At 49.9% G+C, this 22,416-nt stretch overlaps 1 protein-coding gene across 5 annotated transcripts in view; it reads right to left on the bottom strand.

Annotated features, from left to right (window-relative positions):
* RALGAPB (Ral GTPase activating protein non-catalytic subunit beta) overlaps positions 1-22,416 on the bottom strand; it is a 142,874-nt gene that overhangs the window by 9,148 nt on the left and 111,310 nt on the right. For all 5 annotated transcript variants that reach the window (XM_039498169.1, XM_039498168.1, XM_039498170.1 and 2 more), the window contains 5 exons: positions 20,832-20,997; positions 18,883-19,005; positions 16,178-16,314; positions 3,702-3,810; positions 3,398-3,476 (listed from right to left, as the gene is read on the bottom strand). In XM_039498169.1, the coding sequence (XP_039354103.1) occupies positions 3,398-3,476; positions 3,702-3,810; positions 16,178-16,314; positions 18,883-19,005; positions 20,832-20,997 (614 nt within the window). The remainder of the gene's footprint in view (positions 1-3,397; positions 3,477-3,701; positions 3,811-16,177; positions 16,315-18,882; positions 19,006-20,831; positions 20,998-22,416) is intronic.

Raw genomic sequence — 22,416 nt, 5'->3', positions numbered from 1 at the left:
GTGAATGGCCTCCTGGCATAGGGGGGACGACCAGGCTCCCCCTTGCTTGTTGATGTAGAACATGGGGGTAGTGTTGTCTGTGAGGACTGCCACACAATGGCCATGTAGGTGCCCGCAAAATGCCTGACACGCTAGGCGTACTGCCATCAGCTCTCATACACTGATGTGCAGAGTTAGTTCGGATGTGGTCCAAAGGCCCTGAGTTTGGAGTTCCCCGAGATGGGCGCCCCATCCCAGAGATGATGCATCTGACTAGGTACAAGGAGGTTGTGGGGTGTGAAATGGTACTCCTACGCACTCCGACGTGGGGTCCAACCACCAATGGAGGGAGGTCAGAACCGATTCTGGGACAGTGACCACCATGCTCAGGCTGTCTTGACCTGGTCGATATACTGTTGATAACCAGGCCTGAAGTGGGCGAAGGGGATTGTACTTGGCCCCTGGTGTGGCCCCAAATGAGCCAGTCGTCGAGATACGGAAACACTTGGATCCGTTGTCAACAAAGGTAGGCTGCCACGACGGCTATACGCTTGGTGAACACCCTGGGAGCTGTGGACAGCCCGAAGGGAAGGGACAGCAAATTGGTAGTGTTTGTGATTGATCAGAAAGCGAAGGAAGCGTCTGTGCGCTGGGTAAATCACTATGTGGAAGTACGCGTCCTTCATGTCGAGGGCGGCGTACCAGTCTCCAGGATCCAAGGAAGGAATAATGGTCCCCAGTGAAACCATGCGGAACTTCAACTTTACCATGAATGTGTTGAGTCCGCGCAGATCTAGGATGGGCCGAAGCCCACCCTTGGCCTTGGGAATTAGGAAGTAGCTGGAGTAAAAACCCCTGCCCCTTAGCTCCCTTGGAACCTCCTCAATTGCTCCCATGGACAGGAGTGTTAGGACCGCCTGTATAAGGAGTTGCTCGTGAGAGGGGTCCCTGAAGAGGGACGGGGAGGGAGGGGAGAAGGATATTCTCTCCAGTTTTCTCTTTTCCCCCATGCGAAGAACCCATCGGTCTGAAGTTATACAGGACCACGCATGGTGGAAATGAGAGACACGATCTCGAAATGGAGGGGAAGGATCCTGGGTGGTGACTGGTACGCCGTCCTTGCGCGCACCTTCAAAAGTTTTGCCTAGGCCCCGTCGATGGTTTGGGAGGACCTTGGTTCTGATCAGGTTGGTGGCCGGTGGATTTCTTTCTATCACCTTGTCCGCGTCTTCTATAAAAGTCCTGCCTTGAGACGGCCGGGGGGAGGGGGGAAGAAGAGAGAGAGCAGAGGGGGAGGGAGGAGGAGTAGAACTGTTACCGGGATGTGCATTCCCAGGAAGCACATGATAGCCCTGGAATCTTTCAGGCTCTGTAGTCTAGAGTCCATTTTGTCTGAGAACAGGCCCTGTCCATCAAATGGCAGGTCCTGCAGGGTCTGTTGTAGCTCTGGTGGTAGGCCAGATACCTGCAGCCAGGAGATGTGTTGCATGGCTATGCCCGATGCCAGGGTCCTAGCCACAGATTCTGCCGCATCTAGGGAGGCCTGTAAGGAGGTCCTAGCCACCTTTTTGCCCTCTTCCACTAAGGCCTCAAACTCATCCCTGGACTCCCGTGGAATTAACTCCTTAAATTTCACCATGTTGCTCCATGAGTTATAGTCATAACAGATCAGGAGCACTTGTTGGTTTGCGACCCTGAGCTGAAGACCCCCCGCTGAATAAATCTTGCGCCCAAACAAATCGAGACGCCTGGTGTGTCTGTGTCGACTCTCCGGGGCATGGTGTGTACCAGTACCGGGATCCAGATCTGGATTGCAAAGACAACTGCCTGCGGGAGCAGTGCTGGGATTGGCTCCGGAAAGGAGACTGGCACTTTGATTGGTGCCGGGAGCGACATCGGGAGTCCGAAGGGTACTGCGGCCCAGAGCCGTGCCATGAGGCAGATAGGTGCCACGAGTACAACCAGTGCCACGAGTGCGAGTGGTGTTGGATCGGGACCAGCTCCGGGATTGGGAGCAGTGCCGTGTTTCCACACTAGGAGATGGCAGGCGTATTAGGGTTGGCTTGCCCCTAAACTGTACTGTACGGGTCAGAGGCGGTGCCATAGTCTGCACTGGTGCTGGCTCTGTGAGGGCGATGAGGTCTCTCATTGTTGCAAATGTCTCTGGCGTCGACAGAAGCTGGGGCTCAGCCACGGTCCAGGTCGGGGAGCCAGTGTGCACCGGACTCAACGGCTCCTCCCTCGGTGCCGGAGTCAATGGTGCCGATATCGGTGCTTGTACCCTCGGTCGCTCCAGTGCCGGACGCGACTCCGAGGTTGGCAAAAGAGGTGCCAGCGCCTGTTGCTGAGAGACAGTCACCTCCAGCTTGCACTGTCTCTTCTGGCCTGGAGACAGGGAACAGCGCTGAGTCACTTGCACTGGACACGGTGCTGGAGAGGTCTGGTGCCACAGGCCTCTGAGTCCACCCACAGTGCAGTACCTGAAGCTGCCGCTGGGGCACTGCGCACTGACGTGCTTGGTGCCGGAACTTGGCTTGCTAATGGGGGATCCGTGCTAAGGGCCGCCTCCATAAGGAGCTGCTTGAGGCTAAAGTCCCACTCCTTTTTGGTTTGAGGTCTGAACGCCTTACAGATCCTATACTTGTCGGCCTGGTGAGACTCAGACACTTCAAACAAGAGTCGTGGGGGTCTACCGTTGGCATAGGCTTTGAGCAGGCTGAACACAGTTTAAAACCTGGAGCCTTGGACATGAGCCCGGGTGGCAGGCAGAGAGGAAGGGAGAGGACCCCTTCCAACCTGCTAAATCTAATTACAAACTTAACACTATAACTATAACAACTACTGCACTATACTAACTATGCAACTAGAACAACTATCTAAACCTGGGAAGCAAAAGCTAGGGCGAGTGGGGGACAGCTATGCCGCACTCCACAGTTCTAACGACCGCCACAGGCGGTAAGAAGGAACTGAGGGGACGCTGGGTCGGCTGGAGTATATATCCAGCGCCATTAAGGCACCACTCCAGGGGGCTCCACAGTCAACCCACCAGGTGTTGCTAGGGTAAAAATTCTCCAATGATCGTGCACGCTGTGCACACACACTTAATTGGAATATGAGCAAGCACTCAAAGAACCACCCCAAATTGTCTGATTCCCAGTCTCATGTTCTAACCCCTGCAAGAGAAGAGTCCTTTCATTAGTGGTCAGAAAAAGAGAAAAGGGAAGACTGGAAAACCATCTGAAGAGCCTCAATGCATCATTCTGAACAAGACTGCATCTTTGACGACATTTTCATGCAGCTGTCTTAAGAAAACTGAAGAAAGCTATTGTAGCCAGTTAGGAATTATTCTGAAGCCCTGCATAAGTAGTTGCTCGCAAAAAGTAGAGAAATTGTAATGAAAAGAAATTCAAAGTCATACCTGAGGGAAGTGCTACTATTTGATGTAGTTTCTACACCAGTGCTGGTCTCAGAAACCAGATCAGAGAGAGGAAAGTTTTCTGGAAGAAAAAGAGGTTTACAGTACAGGTTAAGTATTCACTTGTAAAATTTGGACAGAAATCAAAACAACTAAAGTTTAGATAATTTAAATGTGAACTACAGTGGTAAATCACAATCTACTATTTACCTAAAAACAGAGTTCTGTTTAATAAAACATTTCACATATAACTCAATTACTGGCCCTGTTAGTACATTAATTCATTATAGAAAGCAGGTCAACACACCTATATCATCATAACGTTCAACCCAGACCACAGACACCTTGGTTTCAGGTCCCATTGGTGGAATGGTCCGGCCCCGAGGCAACTTCTTTGATCTGGAAGTAGGACTGAGCTGTTTTGAAGAAGAGTAGAATGGCATTTGCAAAATAATGAAAGTTAAATTAAACATTTAAAACAAGCAACAATACTGTAGTCACTCTTAAAAGACATTTTTGGACATCAGAGAGACAAGAGGTACACTGCTAGGAAGAACACGTGACAGCCACAAGATGGAGCTGTTGTTGTTTAGGCTACCGCGGCACTGTAGTCATCAGCCAATTATGAGCCATGATTTGGTTTTTTTTTCACATTTGGTTTATAACACTTATTTTTATTGCTTGGGAGGTTAACACTGAAATCTGTTTTGTCTCAAAGATTCCAGAGCAAATTTGCTCAGTTAAATAAAAATATTGTTCTTAATTCCCTCTACTGCAAACTCAATCTGGAATTGACCAAAGTTCTTTCTGGCTCATGAATCATCAAAGATTCTGCCATCAGTTACACGTGTTCAGCCCCACTGAAAACAGACACAGCTGTAAGTAACGGAAGGTAGAATCTGATGCTGCAATGGGAATGTAGCTCATAACACTGGGGATGATGTGTGCAGCAGAATCCAGCTCCTTTTCCCATAGCTACAGGGGATCAGCTGTGCTAATGGAAGCAAAAGGCAGTCACCCTTATTTTAGTCACTACAGTATGACCACAGAAGTGGGGAGGAAGGAAGAGCAGGGGAATGGGCATCAGACCTTTTTAGTTCTCTTACTGGCTGTGCCACTAGCTCATGTTACCTTCTTGTGCCTCATTGATTCCACTGTACAAGGACATTGCTCAGAGACAAAGTGAGACTCAAGGTTTTTAAGGTACTTTAAGATACTATAATGAAAGGTGCTAGGAAGGCAAAGGAGTGATATGAAAAATATTTCATACCTGTTAAAAAAAAGTTTGACACCTCTCACCTATCAAACCCAAATTATTTTATTTTAACCTTTCAAACAGACACATACACAGCCCTGTAACAGTGGAGGGGGAGATTTTCAAACACATAAAAGGTAATTGGGCTCTTAACTCCCACTGACTTTCAAGGGAAGTCGGGCGCCCAACTGTCATTTGCCATTGAGTGCTTTGGACATTAGAAGAGATTTTGTTCTGAACTAAGTTATGGACAAAGAAAGCATAAGGCAGCCGGTTGGAAAATTCCATCAGAGAGAGAGAGAGAGAGAGAGAGAGAGAGAGAGTGTGTGTGTGAGTGTGTGTGTGTGCGTGCGCGCAAACACACACACACACACACACACGCGCTCTCCCCAGGGTTACCTGCTCATTGTTTCTTTTAGGGAACCTATGTTTTTATATAAGAGTATCTAGCCCTTCAGGTTCCTGAAGGCAGTCATTGAAATGTAAATGGAGATAGCAACGGCCTGGAATCTGCAGACACACGAGCTGGAGGAGGCGGCAGAGTTCTCATCATACTTGGAGCAGCTGATAGTATAGCTGCAATATTACACTGAGATCATAAAGGAGAGAAGGCAATAAGCATCTAGGACAAGATCTCCAGGGGGTCTTGGCAGCAAGCTAGTCTTTCACGTTTCCCTCTCCTATCATGTGCCACACTCTGGTTGTCATACGATCTATACTTGTCTGTGACCAGCCACTGGGAAGTACTGTTCAGGCTCTCCTTGGCAGCTATTTCCCAGTGGTTTGAGATTTTTGTATTCAGTCACTGCATCAACACACAGCCTAGTAGATATAATTGCCTAGTTGTCAACATTAATCTTAACACTGCTGATTGTACCAGAATTATCCTGTTCTACTGAAGTTGGTTAAACCTGACACATCTTGGTGATCCTTCATTTGAAAGGATATTCTATCGTAATAAGGCTGCAAGTGTAAAACGTGCAGAGTCTTCTCTGTCTCACTAATCTGGATAACTGATCATCTGACAATATAAACGGTGCTTTTACCCTATTACATTTAGACAGTAGCATTAGGCAGATGTTGATCCCCCATTGTGATAGGGAGGGGTTAGTGATTTTCTATAGAAATACATCCAACAGCATCAAGACAATACTGATAAATGGACCTCATAATAAGGGTTTGGGGTATGAGAATCTAAAAGCAGGTAGTGCCATGCAGAACAGGCAATGTCAGGAATAATTTGGCCAGAGATTAACTGTCCCTGGTCATAGGCATTCAGACATCTCTCCATAGTTATGGTAGCAGCTAGTTCAAGGCCCAGTGCTGCAATCTGATCTGTGTGGGCAGGCAGGCAGGAAGGCAGCCACAAGGAGCTCTACTGACTTCAATGGGGTTCTACTACCTACATGGATCAGGTTTCTGAATCTGGGCTTTATGAAGCGCATTTTGATTCTAGTCCTCCCCTTCAAATACCTTTAAAACAGGCTTGCACAACTCGTAAAGCGGCGAGGGCCACATTCCTCCAAAGAAAACAGCTGAGAAAACCTCCCGGCCCTGCAGAAACACCCCGCCCCAGGGCCACCCAGCCCTGTGGAAACAAACCCTCCTTCCCCAGCGCCGCCCCACCAAAGGAAGGTGGGCCAAAAAGGAAGGTTGGGGGTGGGGAGGTGATACTTTATTTTAAATCAACCGGGGGCTCCCAGCTGAAGAGGTGGCTGGGAGCCCTCAGGGGCAAATTAAAGGGCCCGGGGCTCTGGCAGCTGGGGGAACCCGGCAGGGCCGGCTCTAGGTTTTTTGCTGCCCCAAGCAAAAAAAATTGGCTGCCCCCTGTCCCAGCCCTGGGCTCCCCCCTGTACCCTCCTGCTGCCCCAGTCCTGGGCTCTCCCCCCACCCACACCCCCTGCCACCCCAGCGCTGGGCTTCCCGCTTTCCTCCCCACCAGTGCCCTCCCTCACCCCACTGCTGCCCCAGCCCTGGGCTCCCCCCCACCAGTGCCCCCCCACACCTCCTGCCGCCCCAGCCCTGGGTCACTGGTAACTCGCTCCCAGGGTGGGTCATTCAGCAGGAATTTTGGATGTGCACAAAACAGACAGGATTGGTTCCCATATGGTTACAGAGCTGCAGTAAAGTGGAACAATTTTCAGCTTGTGTGATTGGAGAATATCTGGATGCATATTGTAAGACTGTCCTCCATAAATGAGGAAAAGTTGAGATGCCTTTATTATTCTTTTGTTCCACTCTTTCTTTCTATGGGGAATTTGCCAATGCAATATCACTCTCTTCCTTTTAAGCAAACAAAAAGGCAATGGCTGTTGAAAATAGCAATTCCAGTCTAATAAGCATTTCTTGCTCAATTTTATCCTACTTTTTCTACAGCAAGTTACAGTGGATCAGTATATTTGATTTGGGAGAAATGAAGTACCAGCTGCCCAAACTGAGCTTGAGCACTCCTGAATTTTGAGGTGTTCAAATCTGGAAGGCAGGTGCTAGGGGTGGGGGGTGGGGGCTGTGGGCTCCGCGGGGGAGCATGGCAACAACGTGTCTGGAGCTGCTGGAGCCAGACACGCTGGTCTGAGTGGCACGGTAAGGGGGCTAGGGGTTGGAGAAGGGTTAGGGGGTTCCGGGGGGCAGTCAAGGGACAGGGAGCAGGGGGGGTTGGATGGGGCGGAGGTTCGGGGGGGGGCAGTCAGTGGACAGGCAGCAGTTGGATAGGCATGGGAGTCTCAGGGGTTCATCAGGGGACAGGTAGGGGGTGAGGTCCTGAGGGGAAGGTGGGGGGGGGGGATCTCCGGAGGGGGCAGTTGGGGACAAGGAGAAGGGAGGCTTAGATAGGGGCTGGGGTCCCAAGGGGCAGTTAGGAGCAGGGGCGGCTCCAGGCCCCAGCACGCCAAGCTCGTGCTTGGGGCGGCATGCCGCGGGGAGGGCGGCAGGCGGCTCCGGTGGACCTCCCACCGGCGTGGCGGCGGAGGGTCCGCTGGTCCACCGGACCCTCCGCAGGCACGTCTGCAGGAGGTCCACCGGAGCCGCGGGACTGGCGACTGGCAGAGCGCCCCCGCGCGGTGTGCCGCCGTGCTTGGGGTGGCAAAAAAGACGGTTACTCACCGTTGTAACTGTTGTTCTTCGAGATGTGTTGCTCATATCCATTCCAGTTAGGTGTGCACGCGCCGCATGCACGCTCGTCGGAAGATTTTTACCCTAGCAACACTCGGTGGGTCGGCTGGGCGCCCCCTGGAGTGGTGCCGCTATAGCACCAGATATATACCCCTGCTGACCAGTCCGCTCCTCAGTTCCTTCTTGCCGGCTACTCCGACAGTGGGGAAGGAGGGCAGGTCTGGAATGGATAGGAGCAACACATCTCGAAGAACAACAGTTACAACGGTGAGTAACCGTCTTTTCTTCTTCGAGTGATTGCTCATATGCATTCCAGTTAGGTGATTCCCAAGCCTTACCTAGGTGGTGGGGTCGGAGTGAGACGTGGCAGAATGTAAGACTGCTGTGCCAAAGGCTGCATTGTCTCTGGATTGCTGCACCAATGCGTAGTGGGAAGCAAAGGTGTGAACGGAAGACCAGGTAGCTGCCTGACAGATTTCCTGGATGGGGACATGGGCCAGGAAGGCGGTAGAAGAGGCCTGTGCCCTCAGAGCGAGCAGTGAGATGGCTAGCCTGAACCTGAGCAAGCTCGTAGCATGTCTTGATACAGGATGTCACCCAAGATGAGATCTGCTGAGAAGAGACTGGCATGCCATTCATGCGGTCTGCTACTGCCACAAAGAGCTGGGGCAAACGCCGGAAGGGTTTTGTCCGCCCTATATTAAAAAGCTAGAGCCCTACGAACGTCTAGGGTATGAAGCTGTTGTTCCCGGCGCGATGTGTGCGGTTTCGGGAAGAACACAGGGAGGAAGATGTCCTGGTTTACATGAAAGGCAGACACCACCTTGGGGAGGAAGGAGGGGTGTGGCCGAAGGTGCACCTTGTCTTTGTGGAAGACCGTATACGGCAGGTCAGCCGTCAGGGCGCGAAGTTCAGAGACTCGTCTCGCCGAAGTGATAGCGACGAGGAAGGCCGTTTTCCAGGACAAATATAAAAGGGAACACGTGGCCATAGGCTCGAAAGGGGCCCCCATAAGTTTGGCTAAGACCAGGTTTAAATCCCAAGTAGGGGCCGGGCGCCGGACCTGTGGGTACAATCGTTCTAGCCCCTTAAGGAAGCGGGAAACCATCTGATTAGAAAAAACAGAACGTCCACCCTCACCGGGCTGGAAGGCCGAAATTGCTGCCAGGTGCACCTTCAAGGAGGAGACCGCGAGGCCCTGCTCCTTGAGGGACCAGAGGTAGTCCAGTATCTTTGGAATAGACACCAGGTGAGGGTCGAGGTCGCTCTGAGCGCACCAGTGGGTGAAATGTTTCCACTTGGCAAGGTAAGTCGATCTGGTGGAAGGTTTCCTGCTCCCTAGGAGCACCTGCTGTACCGCAGCAGAACAGTTCCGCTCCGCTTGGGTCAGCCACGCAGGAGCCAAGCTGTGAGGTGAAGGGACTGCAGGTCCGGGTATTGAAGCCTGCCGAAGTTCTGCGTTATGAGATCCGGCCATAGCGGCAGGGGAATGGGATCCGCCACTGATAGGTCGAACAGCAGAGTGTACCAGTGCTGTCTCGGCCATGCTGGTGCAATGAGAATAAGGTGAGCCCTGTCCCTCTGGAGCTTGAGCAGCACCCTGTGAATGAGGGGGAACGGAGGGAAGGCATACAGCAGGTGACTCGTCCACGGGAGGAGAAACGCGTCTGAAAGGGAGCCCAGGGAGCGTCCCTGGTAGGAGCAGAACCGGTGGCATTTCCTGTTCTCCTTGGAGGCAAAGAGGTCTATTTGGGGAAAGCCCCACCTCTGGAAAACTGTGTGAATGATGTCAGGACGGATCGACCACTCGTGAGACAGGAATGACCTGCTGAGACGGTCCGCCAGCGTGTTCTGTACTCCCGGGAGAAAAGACGCTACTAAATGTATAGGGTGGGCTATGCAGAAGTCCCACAGTTGTATGGCTTCCTTGCAAAGCAGGGAGGAACGCGCCCCGCCCTGCTTGTTTATGTAGAACATTGTTGTCGTGTTGTCTGTGAAGACGGACACGCAGCGGCCTTGTAGATGGACTTGAAACGTCTGGCACGCCAGGCAAACCGCTCTCAGTTCCCTGATGTTGATATGCAGAGCCAGCTCGTGTGTAGATTGTTGAGATGTGCACCGCACCCCAAGGCCGAGGCGTCTGTGGTCAGTGCGACGGAGGGTTGGGAAGGGTGGAATGGGACTCCGGCGCACACTACCGCTGGGTCTAACCACCAGTTGAGGGAGTCGAGGACTGACCCCGGGATCGTGACCACCGTGTCCAAAGTGTCCCTGTGCGGCCGGTATACGGACGTGAGCCATGTTTGAAAAACTCGAAGGCAGAGCTTCGCATACAGGGTCACGAAAGTGCATGAAGCCATATGGCCTAGGAGGCTGAGGCAGGTGCGCACCGACGTTGTGGGGAAGGCCTGGAAGCTTCGAGTGATCGAAGCCATGGCCTGGAACTGAGGCAGAGGGAGGCAGGCTCTGGCAAGATTGGAGTCCAGCACCGCTCCGATGAATTCTATCCTCTGCGTTGGAGTGAAGGTAGACTTCTCGCTGTTGATCAGAAGGCCTAGCCTGTGAAAAAGGTCTGTGACCACAGTCATGTGCTGCGACACCTGCTGCTGGGACGTCCCACAGACCAGCCAGTCATCGAGATACGGGTAGACGTGTATCCGACGACGGCGGAGGGCTGCAGCGACCATCGCCATGCACTTGGTGAAGACCCTCGGTGCTGTGGACAGGCCGAAGGGAAGTACCGCAAACTGGTAGTGTTTGTGATTTACCACAAAACAAAGGTAGCGTCGATGAGGCGGGTAAATGGCGATATGGAAGTACGCGTCCTTCATATCGAGGGCGGCATACCAGTCTCCCGGATCCAGGGAGGGGATAATGGTCCCCAAGGTCACCATGCAGAACTTGAGCTTCGCCAGGAATCTGTTGAGCTCTCGGAGGTCTAGGATGGGACGCAGACCTCCCTTCGCCTTGGGAATTAGGAAATAGCGGGAGTAAAAACCCCTGCCCCTCATGCCTTCTGGCACCTCCTCTATGGCACCCAAGCTCAACAGAGTCTCGACCTCTTGTAGGAGGAATTGCTCATGAGAGGAGTCCCTGAAGAGGGACGGGGAGGGTGGGTGGGTGGGAGGGGGCGAAATAAACTGGAGGTGGTAACCTGTTTCCATCGTGCGAAGTACCCAACTGTCGGATGTTATATGGGACCACGCCGGGAGGAAACGGGAGAGAGATGGTTGGAAAAAAATGGGGAAAGATCCGGTAACGAAACTGATGGGCCGTCCTTAGGCATCCCATCAAATGTTCTGCTTCGACCCTGAAGCAGGTTTCGTGGGCGGCTGAGGTTGGTTCCCCTGGTTGCCCGACTGCCTGCGGCGATTCACCCTGCCATGACGCCTGGTGTCTGGCCGCGGCCTGGGCTGATTGAAGGGGCGGTACAGCTGGGGCCGGAAGGACCTCCGTTGGGTCACCGGGGTGTGCATACCCAAGGAGCACATTGTAATGCGATTGTCCTTGAGGCTCTGCAGCCTCGGGTCAGTCTTCTCTGAGAAGAGGCCTTGGCCATCGAAAGGCAGATCCTGAATTGTCTGTTGTAATTCAGGTGGGAGAGTCGAGGCCTGGAGCCACGAAACGCGCCTCATAGTTATTCCGGAGGCCAAGGGTCTGGCCGCCGAGTCCGCCGAGTCCAAGGAGGCCTGGAGGGCCGATCTGGACACTTTCTTACCCTCCTCCAAGAGGGCCGTGAACTCTGGACGGGAGTCCTGTGGCAGAAGCTCGGTGAACTTGGCTATAGACACCAGTGTATTAAAGGTGTATCTACTTAAAAGAGCCTGCTGATTGGCCACTCTCAACTGAAGGCCGCCAGCCGAGTAGACTTTGCGGCCTAAGAGGTCCATGCGCCTGGCCTCTTTAGACTTAGGCGACGGCGCCTGTTGGCCATGCCGTTCATGCTCGTTGACAGACTGGACTACCAGCGAGCAGGGAGCAGGATGAGTGTACAGATACTCATAGCCCTTTGACGGGACCATGTACTTTCTTTCCACTCCCCGAGCAGTCAGTGGGATGGAGGCCGGTGACTGCCATATGGTATCTGCATTGCGCTGAATAGTGCGGATAAACGGCAGGGCCACCCGAAGGGGCGCATCCGCTGTTAATATGGCCACGACTGGGTCCTCAACTTCCGCCACCTCCTCAACCGGCAGGCTCATATTCTGGGCCACCCGCCGCAACAAGTCCTGATGTGCCCGAAGGTCAATAGGAAGAGGGCCTGAGGAGGATGTTCCTGCCACTGCCTCATCAGGGGAAGAGGAGGAGGACAGGCCCGGTACCAGAGTGTCCTGTGGAGGCTCGGTGAGCGGCTGAGGATCCTCTACAGCTAGAGGAGGCTCAGGTTCCTCAGATGCCAGTGGCACGTCTTCCACGTCAGCGGGAGGAGGCCTGCTAACGGTGGCTTCTGGAGCTCGATGGTTGGAGGGCCTCGAGCGCTGAGCCGCAAATGGGGCACCTTGAGCCTCGTGGTATGCCCACGGGGTCCAGAAAGCCCATTGAGGAGGTCCTTGGTCCTGGCCTTGAGGCTCGGTCTGCTGGTAAGCAGCACTGTTGGTGTGGGAGGAGACGGATGGTTGTCTCGAAGGCCAAGGCGGAGCCGAGAGGCTGTGCGACGGTGCCGCCGATCCAGCCATTCTGTCCCTGGATGGTACCGGGGAACGGTGCCAGTCTTGTCGGTGCCGGGAGTGAGATCGGGACCATCTACTGCGCTGGTGCCGGAAGGTCGACCGGGATCTCGAGTCTCGATGGTGAGAACGGCTGCGGGACGAGCGGTACTGAGAGCCAGACCGGCGCCGACCTTGTCTGTCCGGCGACCGGGAGCGTCTCCGCGAGTACGACCGGTACCGCGATGGAGAGTGGTACCGGGACTGCGAGCGGTGCCGAGATCGAGACCGGCGTGAGCGGGAACGTCTCCGAGACCGCGATCTGGAGTAACGTTTCTCCTGCTGATCAGGGGAAGGAGGCCTCATTATGGTCGGCGTGCCTACTGATTTGATAACCCGCACTGGCGGCGCCGGGGGCTGAGGTTGCGTTGGCTCAGCTCTCTTGCCGTCGAAAAGGTCTCTGGCGTCGATGGGAGAGCGAGCTCGACTGCGGTGTGCACCGGGGAGCAGGGTGGAACCGGACTCGATGGCTCTTGCAGTGCCAGAGTCAACGGTGCAGCGCTCGGAGCTTGCGCTTGCGGTGCCGTAGGTGGCGGTGCCAGCGTACGTGCCGGAGTCCGGCTTGCAGGCCTAGACGTAAAGTCCTTTTTGGACGAGGTCGGTGCTGCCTTGTGTTTCCCCAAAGGGGAAAGAGAACGGTGCCAAGGAGCCGGTGCCGGCTGCTGTCTGTGCCGGACGTCGGTACCGGATTGAGCCGGAGCTGAAGGCGCGCTCCTCACCGAAGCTGACTGCAGGGCGGTCGGTGCCGGCGCCGCAGGGCTAAGTGCTGACTCCATTAGGAGCTGCTTTAAGCGAAAGTCCCGCTCCTTTTCTGTTCTAGGTTTGAAGGACTTGCAAATGCGGCACTTACTGGGTAGGTGAGACTCTCCTAAGCACCTCAGGCAAGATTTGTGAGGGTCTCCAACCGGCATCGGCTTCTGGCAGACCGAGCACGGCTTAAACCCCGGTGCCTTGGGCATGAGCCCGCACCGGGTTGGGGAGAAAAAAGGAGGCTAGCCCCCCAATTTCCCCGTAAGCTATATACTAACTACAACTAAACTATACTAAATATTGAACTATATACAACAACAAGGTAGAAAACAAGCGAGAAGCTAGGGTTGTGGAGAACAGCAATGCCGCGCTCCACTGTTCCAACGACCGTCACGGGCGGTAAGAAGGAACTGAGGAGCGGACAGGTCGGCAGGGGTATATATCTGGCGCTATAGCGGCGCCACTCCAGGGGGCGCCCAGCCGACCCACCGAGTGTTGCTAGGGTAAAAATCTTCCGACGAGCGTGCATGCGGCGCGCGCACACCTAACTGGAATGCATATGAGCAATCACTCGAAGAAGAATTGCTAGAGCCACCCCTGGTTAAGAGCAGGGGTCTCGGGAGGGGGCAATCGAGGGACAAGGAGCAGCGACATTTAGATAGGGGGTGGGAGTCCTGGGGGGCAGTTAGGGCAGGGGTCCGTGGAGGGGGCAATCAGCAGCCACAGGCAGGGATTCAAAGGGCTCTGGGTTGCCCGCAGCCGCGGGGAGCCCAGAACCCTATGATTCCCTGCCGCGGCTGGGATTTAAAGGGCTCTGCGCTCTCCGTGGCTGCGGGCAACCCAGAGCCCTCTGACTCCCGGCTGCGGCTGGGATTTAAAGGGCTCTGCGGTCTCCGTGGCTGCGGGCAACCCAGAGCCCTTTGATTCCCCGCCGCGGCTGGGATTTAAAGGGCTCTGCGCTCCCCGCGGCTGCGGGCAACCCAGAGCCCTCTGATTCCCGGCGGTGGCTGGGATTTAAAGGGCTCTGGGCTCTCCGCGGCTGCAGGCAACCCAGAGCCCTATGATTCCCTGCCGTGGCTGGGATTTAAAGGGCTCTGCACTCTCTGCTGCAACCCAGAGCCCTTTGAGTCCCAGCTGTGGCTGAGATTTAAAGGGCTCTGGGCTCCCCGCGGCTGCGGGCAGCCCAGAGCCCTTTGATTGCCCGCAGAGCCCCCTGTGCGGGGGGATTCGGAATCCCCCCGCGGGCCACACAGTGAGGCTCCGTATGTTGTGCAGGCCTGCTTTAAAAGGTTAATTGGGCCTGGCAGTTTGCACATGCTGTGTTTAGTCGAGGAACATGTGCTTTTATTTTCAAAGTTTTCAGGCTGTTTGTGATATTTGGAGATTTAAAAGAAAGATCCAAGTTTTTTAAAATAATGCTGATGGTTTTGGTCACATTATCTCTCAAAAATGGTCAGTCAGGAAACTTCAAACTTGTCAAATTCAAGAGTCCTTGAGGAGATATCACCTGAATAGAACTGGAGGTTTAGGGTTGGAAAAACACAAAACTGAACCCTAACTTAGAATGTCCTGGCTTTCTATAATGTTTGCTTACTATCTCTACCTAAGCTCCAGTGTGGCCAAGACTCATGTCCTGGAATATATGCTGCAATAAATATAACAATCAATTACCTCAGCTCCCAGCCTGTTACCTTGTCAGTTCTCATAAGTTAAGCTGACTGGATCTGGACAGAACTGGTACACTGACACAACAACTAGTATAGCTGGGGTAAAAAAATTGCCTGTCCCTCCCATTCTGGTTGTGTGTGGAATGAGGACAAATGTGGGCATTTCCTAACTCCAGGATCAGAGTAAGTGTACAGCTCTACTCATTAGGAAGGACTTATATTCCTCCTCCTCCTATTGCCCTGGATCCCCCCCCAAGATTGACCAGCCTCCAGAGGGCAAGGAAGAATTGCATCTGCTTCCAGGCTTTAGTTACTGTAGCGACAAGCAGCTCTCTGTAGGAGGTACTCACAAAGCACCATGTTTAGCAGGCATTTGTTTTTAAGCGGATAAACATGTCAGATTGAAGTCCCTGTGCTTCTCATTGACTCAGGGTACTACAGCCCTAAGGGCCCACTGAAGTCAGACCAACTTAAAGATGGAAGTTTCACATGATACTGCCTTACATAAAGGAATGTTCTCTGCAGACATTCCCTTGACAAATATACATGGAAGACCATTGCAATTAGTTACATCAACTGTTTTATCAGATAATGCAAAATGTACCTTAAAGCAGAATCAAGACATTTTGTTAAAAATGTTTAAGGTCCCAAATCAGTAACTGAATGTACTTTTAGATTTTGGGCCAGTGTTTCATATAAGGAATGCGTAGTTTCTAAAAATCCTTCATTTACAAAGTTATGACAGGATTGGTTCTGTACCCACCATAAACAGAACTCTTCCAGGCTTGTAATTTCAGCTGCTACAGGAGGACTCAGCACCTTGAACTCTACATATGTACTGTAACTAACATGGGATTTTAAACAGAGCAGGTGGAAAAGCTTTGCAATTTCAATACATACCGGTCCATTCTGAATTTCTAGAATATGGGTTAGAGTCTAACCAGTTTCATAAGTACAGCATGCCAATTTTCTTTGGACATATTTCAGGAGTTTGGGATGTACCCCAAGGGTTAGAATATTTAATCTAACTGCAGGGTTTTAAATATGTGTATAAATACCATGACCCAGCAGCCTCCTACTGCTACTGCAACTGTGGGCGTCAACAAAATCAGAACAGACACTCCAGATTGCTGTTAATAATCACTAAGGCCTATTGATGAAGAGTTTCAAATACTAAAAAGCTGGATTACAAATAACAGGGCTATAAACATCTACTGTATTTTCTCTGTATTTGCTTAGAAACAACAATTTGCAAACAAAACAGCCCTTTGCTACAAACAATATGTTGTCTTACCCGCTGTGAGGAATTGAGATTGTCTGTATGATTGGGGAAGAGTTCAAGTGTCAGAGATGGCTGCTTTAGTATCCCAGGCAGAAGATCCATGTTAGAGTCACTTTCTTGGTCTGAGACATTGCTTTCCAATGAATCAGCTGAAAGCCAAAGGAAGAGGAAAGAATTTTTTCCTTCTGGCAAAAAAGGCTAAGTTTAAGATTCTGAAGTTAAATATGAGTAATCATGGGCAGAGCACACAGCAAGGCTACACATATTGCTAAAAATGGGACTGGATGGGAAAAAAAACATTCCAAATCCAACAAAGGGTGTGAAGAAGAAAGATAAGAGGAAATAGCAAAAGCTTATTTCAAAGAAGCACTTGCCTTTTACAGAGCCCTCTAGCGGTGTGTCATTAAGGGTATGTCTACACTGCACAGTTGTCGCCAAAACTTTTGCCTTTCGCGGGTAATAAAAAAGCCCCCTCCCCTCCCCCAAGACAAAAGTTTTGCCAATGCAAGCGGCAGTGTGAACGCGGCTTTGTCGACAAGAGCGCTCTCCTGCTGACAAACCTTACACCGCTCGCGGAGCTGGAAGTATTTTGTCAGCAAAAGTGCCGACAAAATACCACAAAAGAGCATTCACACCCGCTGACTTTTAGCAACCCCAGCCAGGCCCCCAGAGAGTCAACACTTCAGTCAACAAAAACAAAGGCTGTTGAATAATCTAATAAAACCACCATGACACATGACCCTTGTCCTTCATTAGGAGGTGATCAATGACCATAGATTTCTCTGCAGTCTTGAAGTTATGCACAGGTCTCAAACCAGACTGATAAGAGACAGAGAAACTGTAGGAATCTAGAAGACAGTAAAGTTAGCCAGTCACTGCTAACCCGGTCATCTGCCCTTTTCCTTGGCAGTTTTCTAGACACGGAAGTAGACAGCACTTGACATCAGGAAAGGTGGTATCTTGAGCAGACTCTAAACTGACTGGCACTTTGGCTTCACGAAACAGGAGACCTTAGCAATCCTAGTTAACAATAGATCCAAGCACTCTCTTCCCCCCTCCTCCATTTTTCACCAGCCATGAATGGCAAGAGTCCATCTTCCAGATGGTAGAGAGACGACCATTCACTATATTCAAAACTTTGGTCAGCAAAATGTAGGTGAAACTTGACCAAAGCTAGCAGTCTGTTTGCCACCTTTTGTTCTGACATTGCAAATCGTATTTGCAACACATACAGGATTTTCTTTCACTATTTATTTAGATTTACCTAAAACAGAGTTAGTAACTATCCAGATACTTTTAATGCTGTATATAAATCCCAAAAGATTAGATTTCCAGTGAGACCTGAAGGTCAAGAGACCTACCTATTTAGGAATCTGAGGGTGGTGAATTGGCATGAGCTCTAAAATTCCAGGCTCCTCTCACAGAATGCCCTGCCAGTGAGTCTGGGAGCTCTAGACACTGAGAGAAGCTAAGATCACTAGGTATGGGGGTCTGCTTTTGATAATGTCCCATTAGGTTTCATGTTTCCTATGCAGTATGATTTCTCATCCTCCAAGTCTAGCATTCTCTCATTTCTGAATTCATCTGAGATTTTATCTGGGTACTGGGGTGCAGCAGAGAAGCAGTTGGATGGAATAGGCAGGGTTGGTTGGTGTGGCAGAGGGATTAGGTGAAACTGTAGTTAGCAGGATATGGGGTGGAAGCTGTGGGTGGAGAAGGAAGAGTGTGCATATGTATGCATGCTCCAGTGGAGTGGGAACAGACAGGATGAGAGATCTAAAGCAAAGGTTCTCAAACTGGGAGTCAGGACCCCTCAGGGGGTCGCAAAGTTATTACATAGGGGGGCATGAGCTGTCAGCCTCCATCCCAAACCCCACTTTGCCTGCACCATTTATAATGGTGTTCAATATATAAAAAAGTGTTTTTAATGTACAAGGGGGGGGGGGTCGCACTCAGAGGCTTGCTGTGTGAAAGGGGTCACCAGTACAAAAAGTCTGATAACCCCTGATCTAAAGGGACCCCTGAGAGAGAAGCTGGGGATTGGGTCAACGGGAGCTAAGAGACAAGGTGTGTTCAGGGGAGGGAAGGGACGTCTGGCAGTGCAGACAACAACACAACCACTCTTTGATCCAAGAGTGACTCCACTGCATATTTTGGGGTAAAGAGTTAGCAAATGCTAATTCTTGGAGCACATAATTAAGCATGTATTTCTCTACGCGTGTCCTAGGGGCACATTATCCAAGAAAAACCCCACAAAGCAGTCCACTGCCTGTGGAGCTGTTCTGAACTCTCTAGCTCAGTGGACACATGCATACTGGAATCACAGCCACAGTGCAGGGGTGCCATCCCCTATTCTACGACAAGCTCAGGAGACTGCACTCCTGCAGTGCAAACCTGAATGGCAATTCAAGGCTTAGGCTCCATCATACGAAGGAGTGGGGAATAGATGATATTCCCACATCAGGATTTCTTTAATTATACATTTTAGGAACTAATTTTGTAACAAATCACTTACAACTGACACTGCTAATTTGATTCCTCCCCCACATATATATGGTCAAGAATCTATATTTGGGGCTCTGCTTCTAATTGGGGTCTCTGGGTGCACCAGTAACATAAATATTACATTATCTCTGTTAATCAAGTTCTGGGTCAAAGAAGGGCTATGTAAACAAAGTGTTTTTAAAGTACACATGGCATGTAGACAGTGATCTTACTTAAGGACTCCACTGGGGAGGGAACAACGAATGCTATTTCTGTAAGGGCATCAGCATAATACAGAACCTTCTTTTGCCCATTGAATATGCTCGCTCCGGTGTCTTCTGAAGAAACAATTTCATCTGAGAATGAAGAAACAAAAGTTAAGTCAAAAGAAAGTGCTTCACAACTCCTCATGCACTTCACCAGTAAAGGATTTGCAAGCACCAAGACTCAACTGGGATAAAGGAGTAAAAGAAAGAAGTTACTTAGTTAAGATGAAAGCCAAAGTGCACACTCAAATCTAGTTATTACCGTGTAACAACCACAGCCGTGGCAATCTTCTGTACTTGCTTAGTGAGTACAATTAATCCATGGCCATATTGCAGTCTCCCCTCAGATATTTGTGGACAGCTATGTCTCCTCCTCTGTATGAATGCCCTCTGCTCTCTCAACCGGCCCACTCATTTCCCCACGCATTTCATCATTAATTCCTTTCCTCTGGTGGTCTCCAATTTACCTCTATTGTCAGAAATGTGGTGGCCAAATTGGATTCAAGATTCCAAGGACTAGTCTAAGGACTAGTCAGAGCAGAGCAGAATAGTTTCCTCACTTATTTGACATTGCTTGTGTGACACCGCTATTACTACAGCCCAATATACATACTAGCCTTTTTGCAGCAACACTGCATGGTTAGCCACTCAGTTATCATCTCATCTAAGCTCTATACCAGGGCTGTCAGACATATAGACCACAGACCAGATCCAGCCTGGATGATGTCATGAGAGCCACATATACATTTAGGCTCCCCAGAATCTTGCCTTACATTTAAAAAAGCTTTGAGTCCTCATAGTCATAAAGAAAACCTTCCAAAGGTGAACCAAGTGTAAACCAACACACCGATGTCTGCCAAAGTCTCCTGACAGCCTGATACAATAGCTCTGAGGGGTGTGAACTGCCATGTTCTCCAATCATCTCATTGGAGCACCAACACTAAAGCCCAAGAATACTTCAGCCTCCACACTGCATTGCTGATCATTTGAGCTGACAGAACAGGAAAATGGATGAGAATGAAGCCAACAGAGAAGTGAGAGTTGCTGCTGGGAAGAAAAGCAGAATGAAGAACAAAGAACTCTCACAAAGAAGGAAAAAGGAAGAAAGAGAGGGCAGCAACAGCAGTGGTCTAAAGGCAGCAATTTTTCCACTGAATTATACTGAATGTTACAAAAAGGGACTAAATATTAAACATAATTACTACATATAGGCTGCATTCTCCCACTGCTCTCTCTTCAAACACCCACTGACATCAGTGTGGGAATCTGCTGTGGAACTAAGGGAGTATGAAGTCCTGAATTTATATCCTGGCCAATGGACCATAAATAAACATGGAATCCGATCCTTGCATCATAATGAATTTGACACTCCTATATGGTACTTCTGAGTAGCCAATATTACCCTAATCTATATTTTTGCTATTTCTTTTAAGTTTATCTTGATCAAATCTCAATTTAATAGATTTACAGCCAGTTTCTCAAGTTGCACAGTATTTTAATCCTGTCCACTGAAACATGTCAAACCTCTGATTCTACCTGAATATTTGCTTGTATCACATCACATTACACTCCACCCTCCAGATTGTTAATTAAAATATTGAACAGGCATGGATGCAGAGTTGACCTGACTCAATATCTGCTCTCAACAGTACACAAGACCATTATTGTTCTGTACTTCAGGTTTGAGCACTTCAGACTCGACTTTAAATAAATAGCATAATTAAAAACAAAAAAGTCTTGGGTATAATAAAAGCTGTACACCAAATACTAGCAAATGTAGGCAGACTTATATGGAAAGAAACAAGATTTAAAGTGGTCCAAGGAATTAGTACATCCTGAAGCAAGAAATTTAAACAGATTATGCATTCTGAAAGAGCTACAGAGTTACAATTCCAGTACTTGTTTAGTGATCTTACCTTGCTCGGATCCCTCTTCATCACTGCAACTGTTAATGGACCAACTTGTTGAAACATGCCCAGTCCAGCCAGGGTGCTTTCCCACATCTACGGCCCAGCCAAGAGACAGTAAGAATTCTAGGAAGTGTGGCTGAACATTTCTGGAAGACTCTACATTCTTCAGAATCTGCAACATATTCCAATTCACAATATGAACAGAAAGCTGGAGGAGGCTGTTTTCACTGAATTTTTCTGTACAGCAAATGTGCTGACAAAAAGTCCTCTATTGATCCCTAGAGCAGTACAGCCTTGGCCACATTACTTAGGTGCCTCAGTTTGGTTTTAAAGAAGCTATCTCTATGAGTAACAATAGTTCAGTCTCCCTGACTCTTTCATTTCCCTTTGCTGAGACTGAGGGAGCCAATTACAAGTTGGTGAGTTTTTTGCTTTGTTTTGGGCAACACTGACATTTCCCACTCATTCCAGACAGCCCCCAGGGCCCCAATCCTGCAATGAACACATCAAGAACAGACCTTGGCGCCAACACAAAGCCTCATTTAGTTCTGGGGTCTTTCTATGCAAATCTCATTGCAGGACTGAGGCAGAGAGATGTCCGGTGCCAATTAATCGCTGCTGACCTGGATGAAACCTGAACAGTGATGTAAAGGCAAGGCCCCATGTCTTACACAGCACATTAGACTGAAAGGAATGCAGCAGGAGCTACAGACCTGTCCCCTTCGCTCTCGCCTCCTGATCCTGGGCAGTATTATCAGTATGAAGTTCCTTGCTTATTCTCAGGCTTGGAAGGATTAGATTTTTAAATCGGTAAACTTTCACCACGCACACAAACTGATGAAAAAAATATTTCCATAGATGATTATAGAAATTTACAGTCAGGCAAAGTAAGAAAAATGGTGTTTGAGAACTCAGTTTGATTTACGGATATTTACATTGTGTATTTTGATATGTTGACAATGTGTGTTTTAATGGTTATAAAGGTTTAACTTTTTTGAACGTCAAATGTCTGCAGCCATTAATTGCCTGCAACTGAAAATGTAAATAAAGAAAACACTATAAACACTATAAAACTGCATAATTTTGTGTAACTGTGAAAATGTACATCTATTTTACAAATGCCTAAAAATAAACATTGATATTATCCATCAAAACTATACACAAAAATCTAATTCTGCCATGCCTTGTTATTTGGAGTCTGAGTTCAGTTTTACTCTCCCCTCCATGCTCAGTTCCACAGGTTTTATATAGAACACACAAAGAGCTGCATTTTAGGTATATCTGAGGCCAGGTGGAGGTTTTGAAAAGCGTATCGGGGACAGTGGAGCTTCTGCAGGCAGGAAGGGGTAGGAGGCACTTGTGGTGTTTAGCACATTGGAGACAGTTATGAGTTTTGATCCTGAAGAAGGGAGCAGCTCATCTCTCTCTCCTTCTTGGGACGCAGGAGAGAGAGGACTTTAAATTTGGAGCAAGAAGGGTCTGCAGTATTCATACAGCGTTCGCACACAGGGCCCCAGTGTGCTAGGGACTGTACAACCAAAACAAACTGCTTACAGTGTCAGTAAGAGCCTCCTTGCACCCACCCATCCCA

The sequence above is a fragment of the Mauremys reevesii genome, linkage group 13 (assembly GCF_016161935.1).
Source record: "Mauremys reevesii isolate NIE-2019 linkage group 13, ASM1616193v1, whole genome shotgun sequence".
In the NCBI taxonomy this organism is placed as follows: Eukaryota; Metazoa; Chordata; order Testudines; family Geoemydidae; genus Mauremys; species Mauremys reevesii.
Note: the sequence above shows the minus strand (reverse complement) of the source record. Positions and strands in the feature narration are given on the sequence as shown.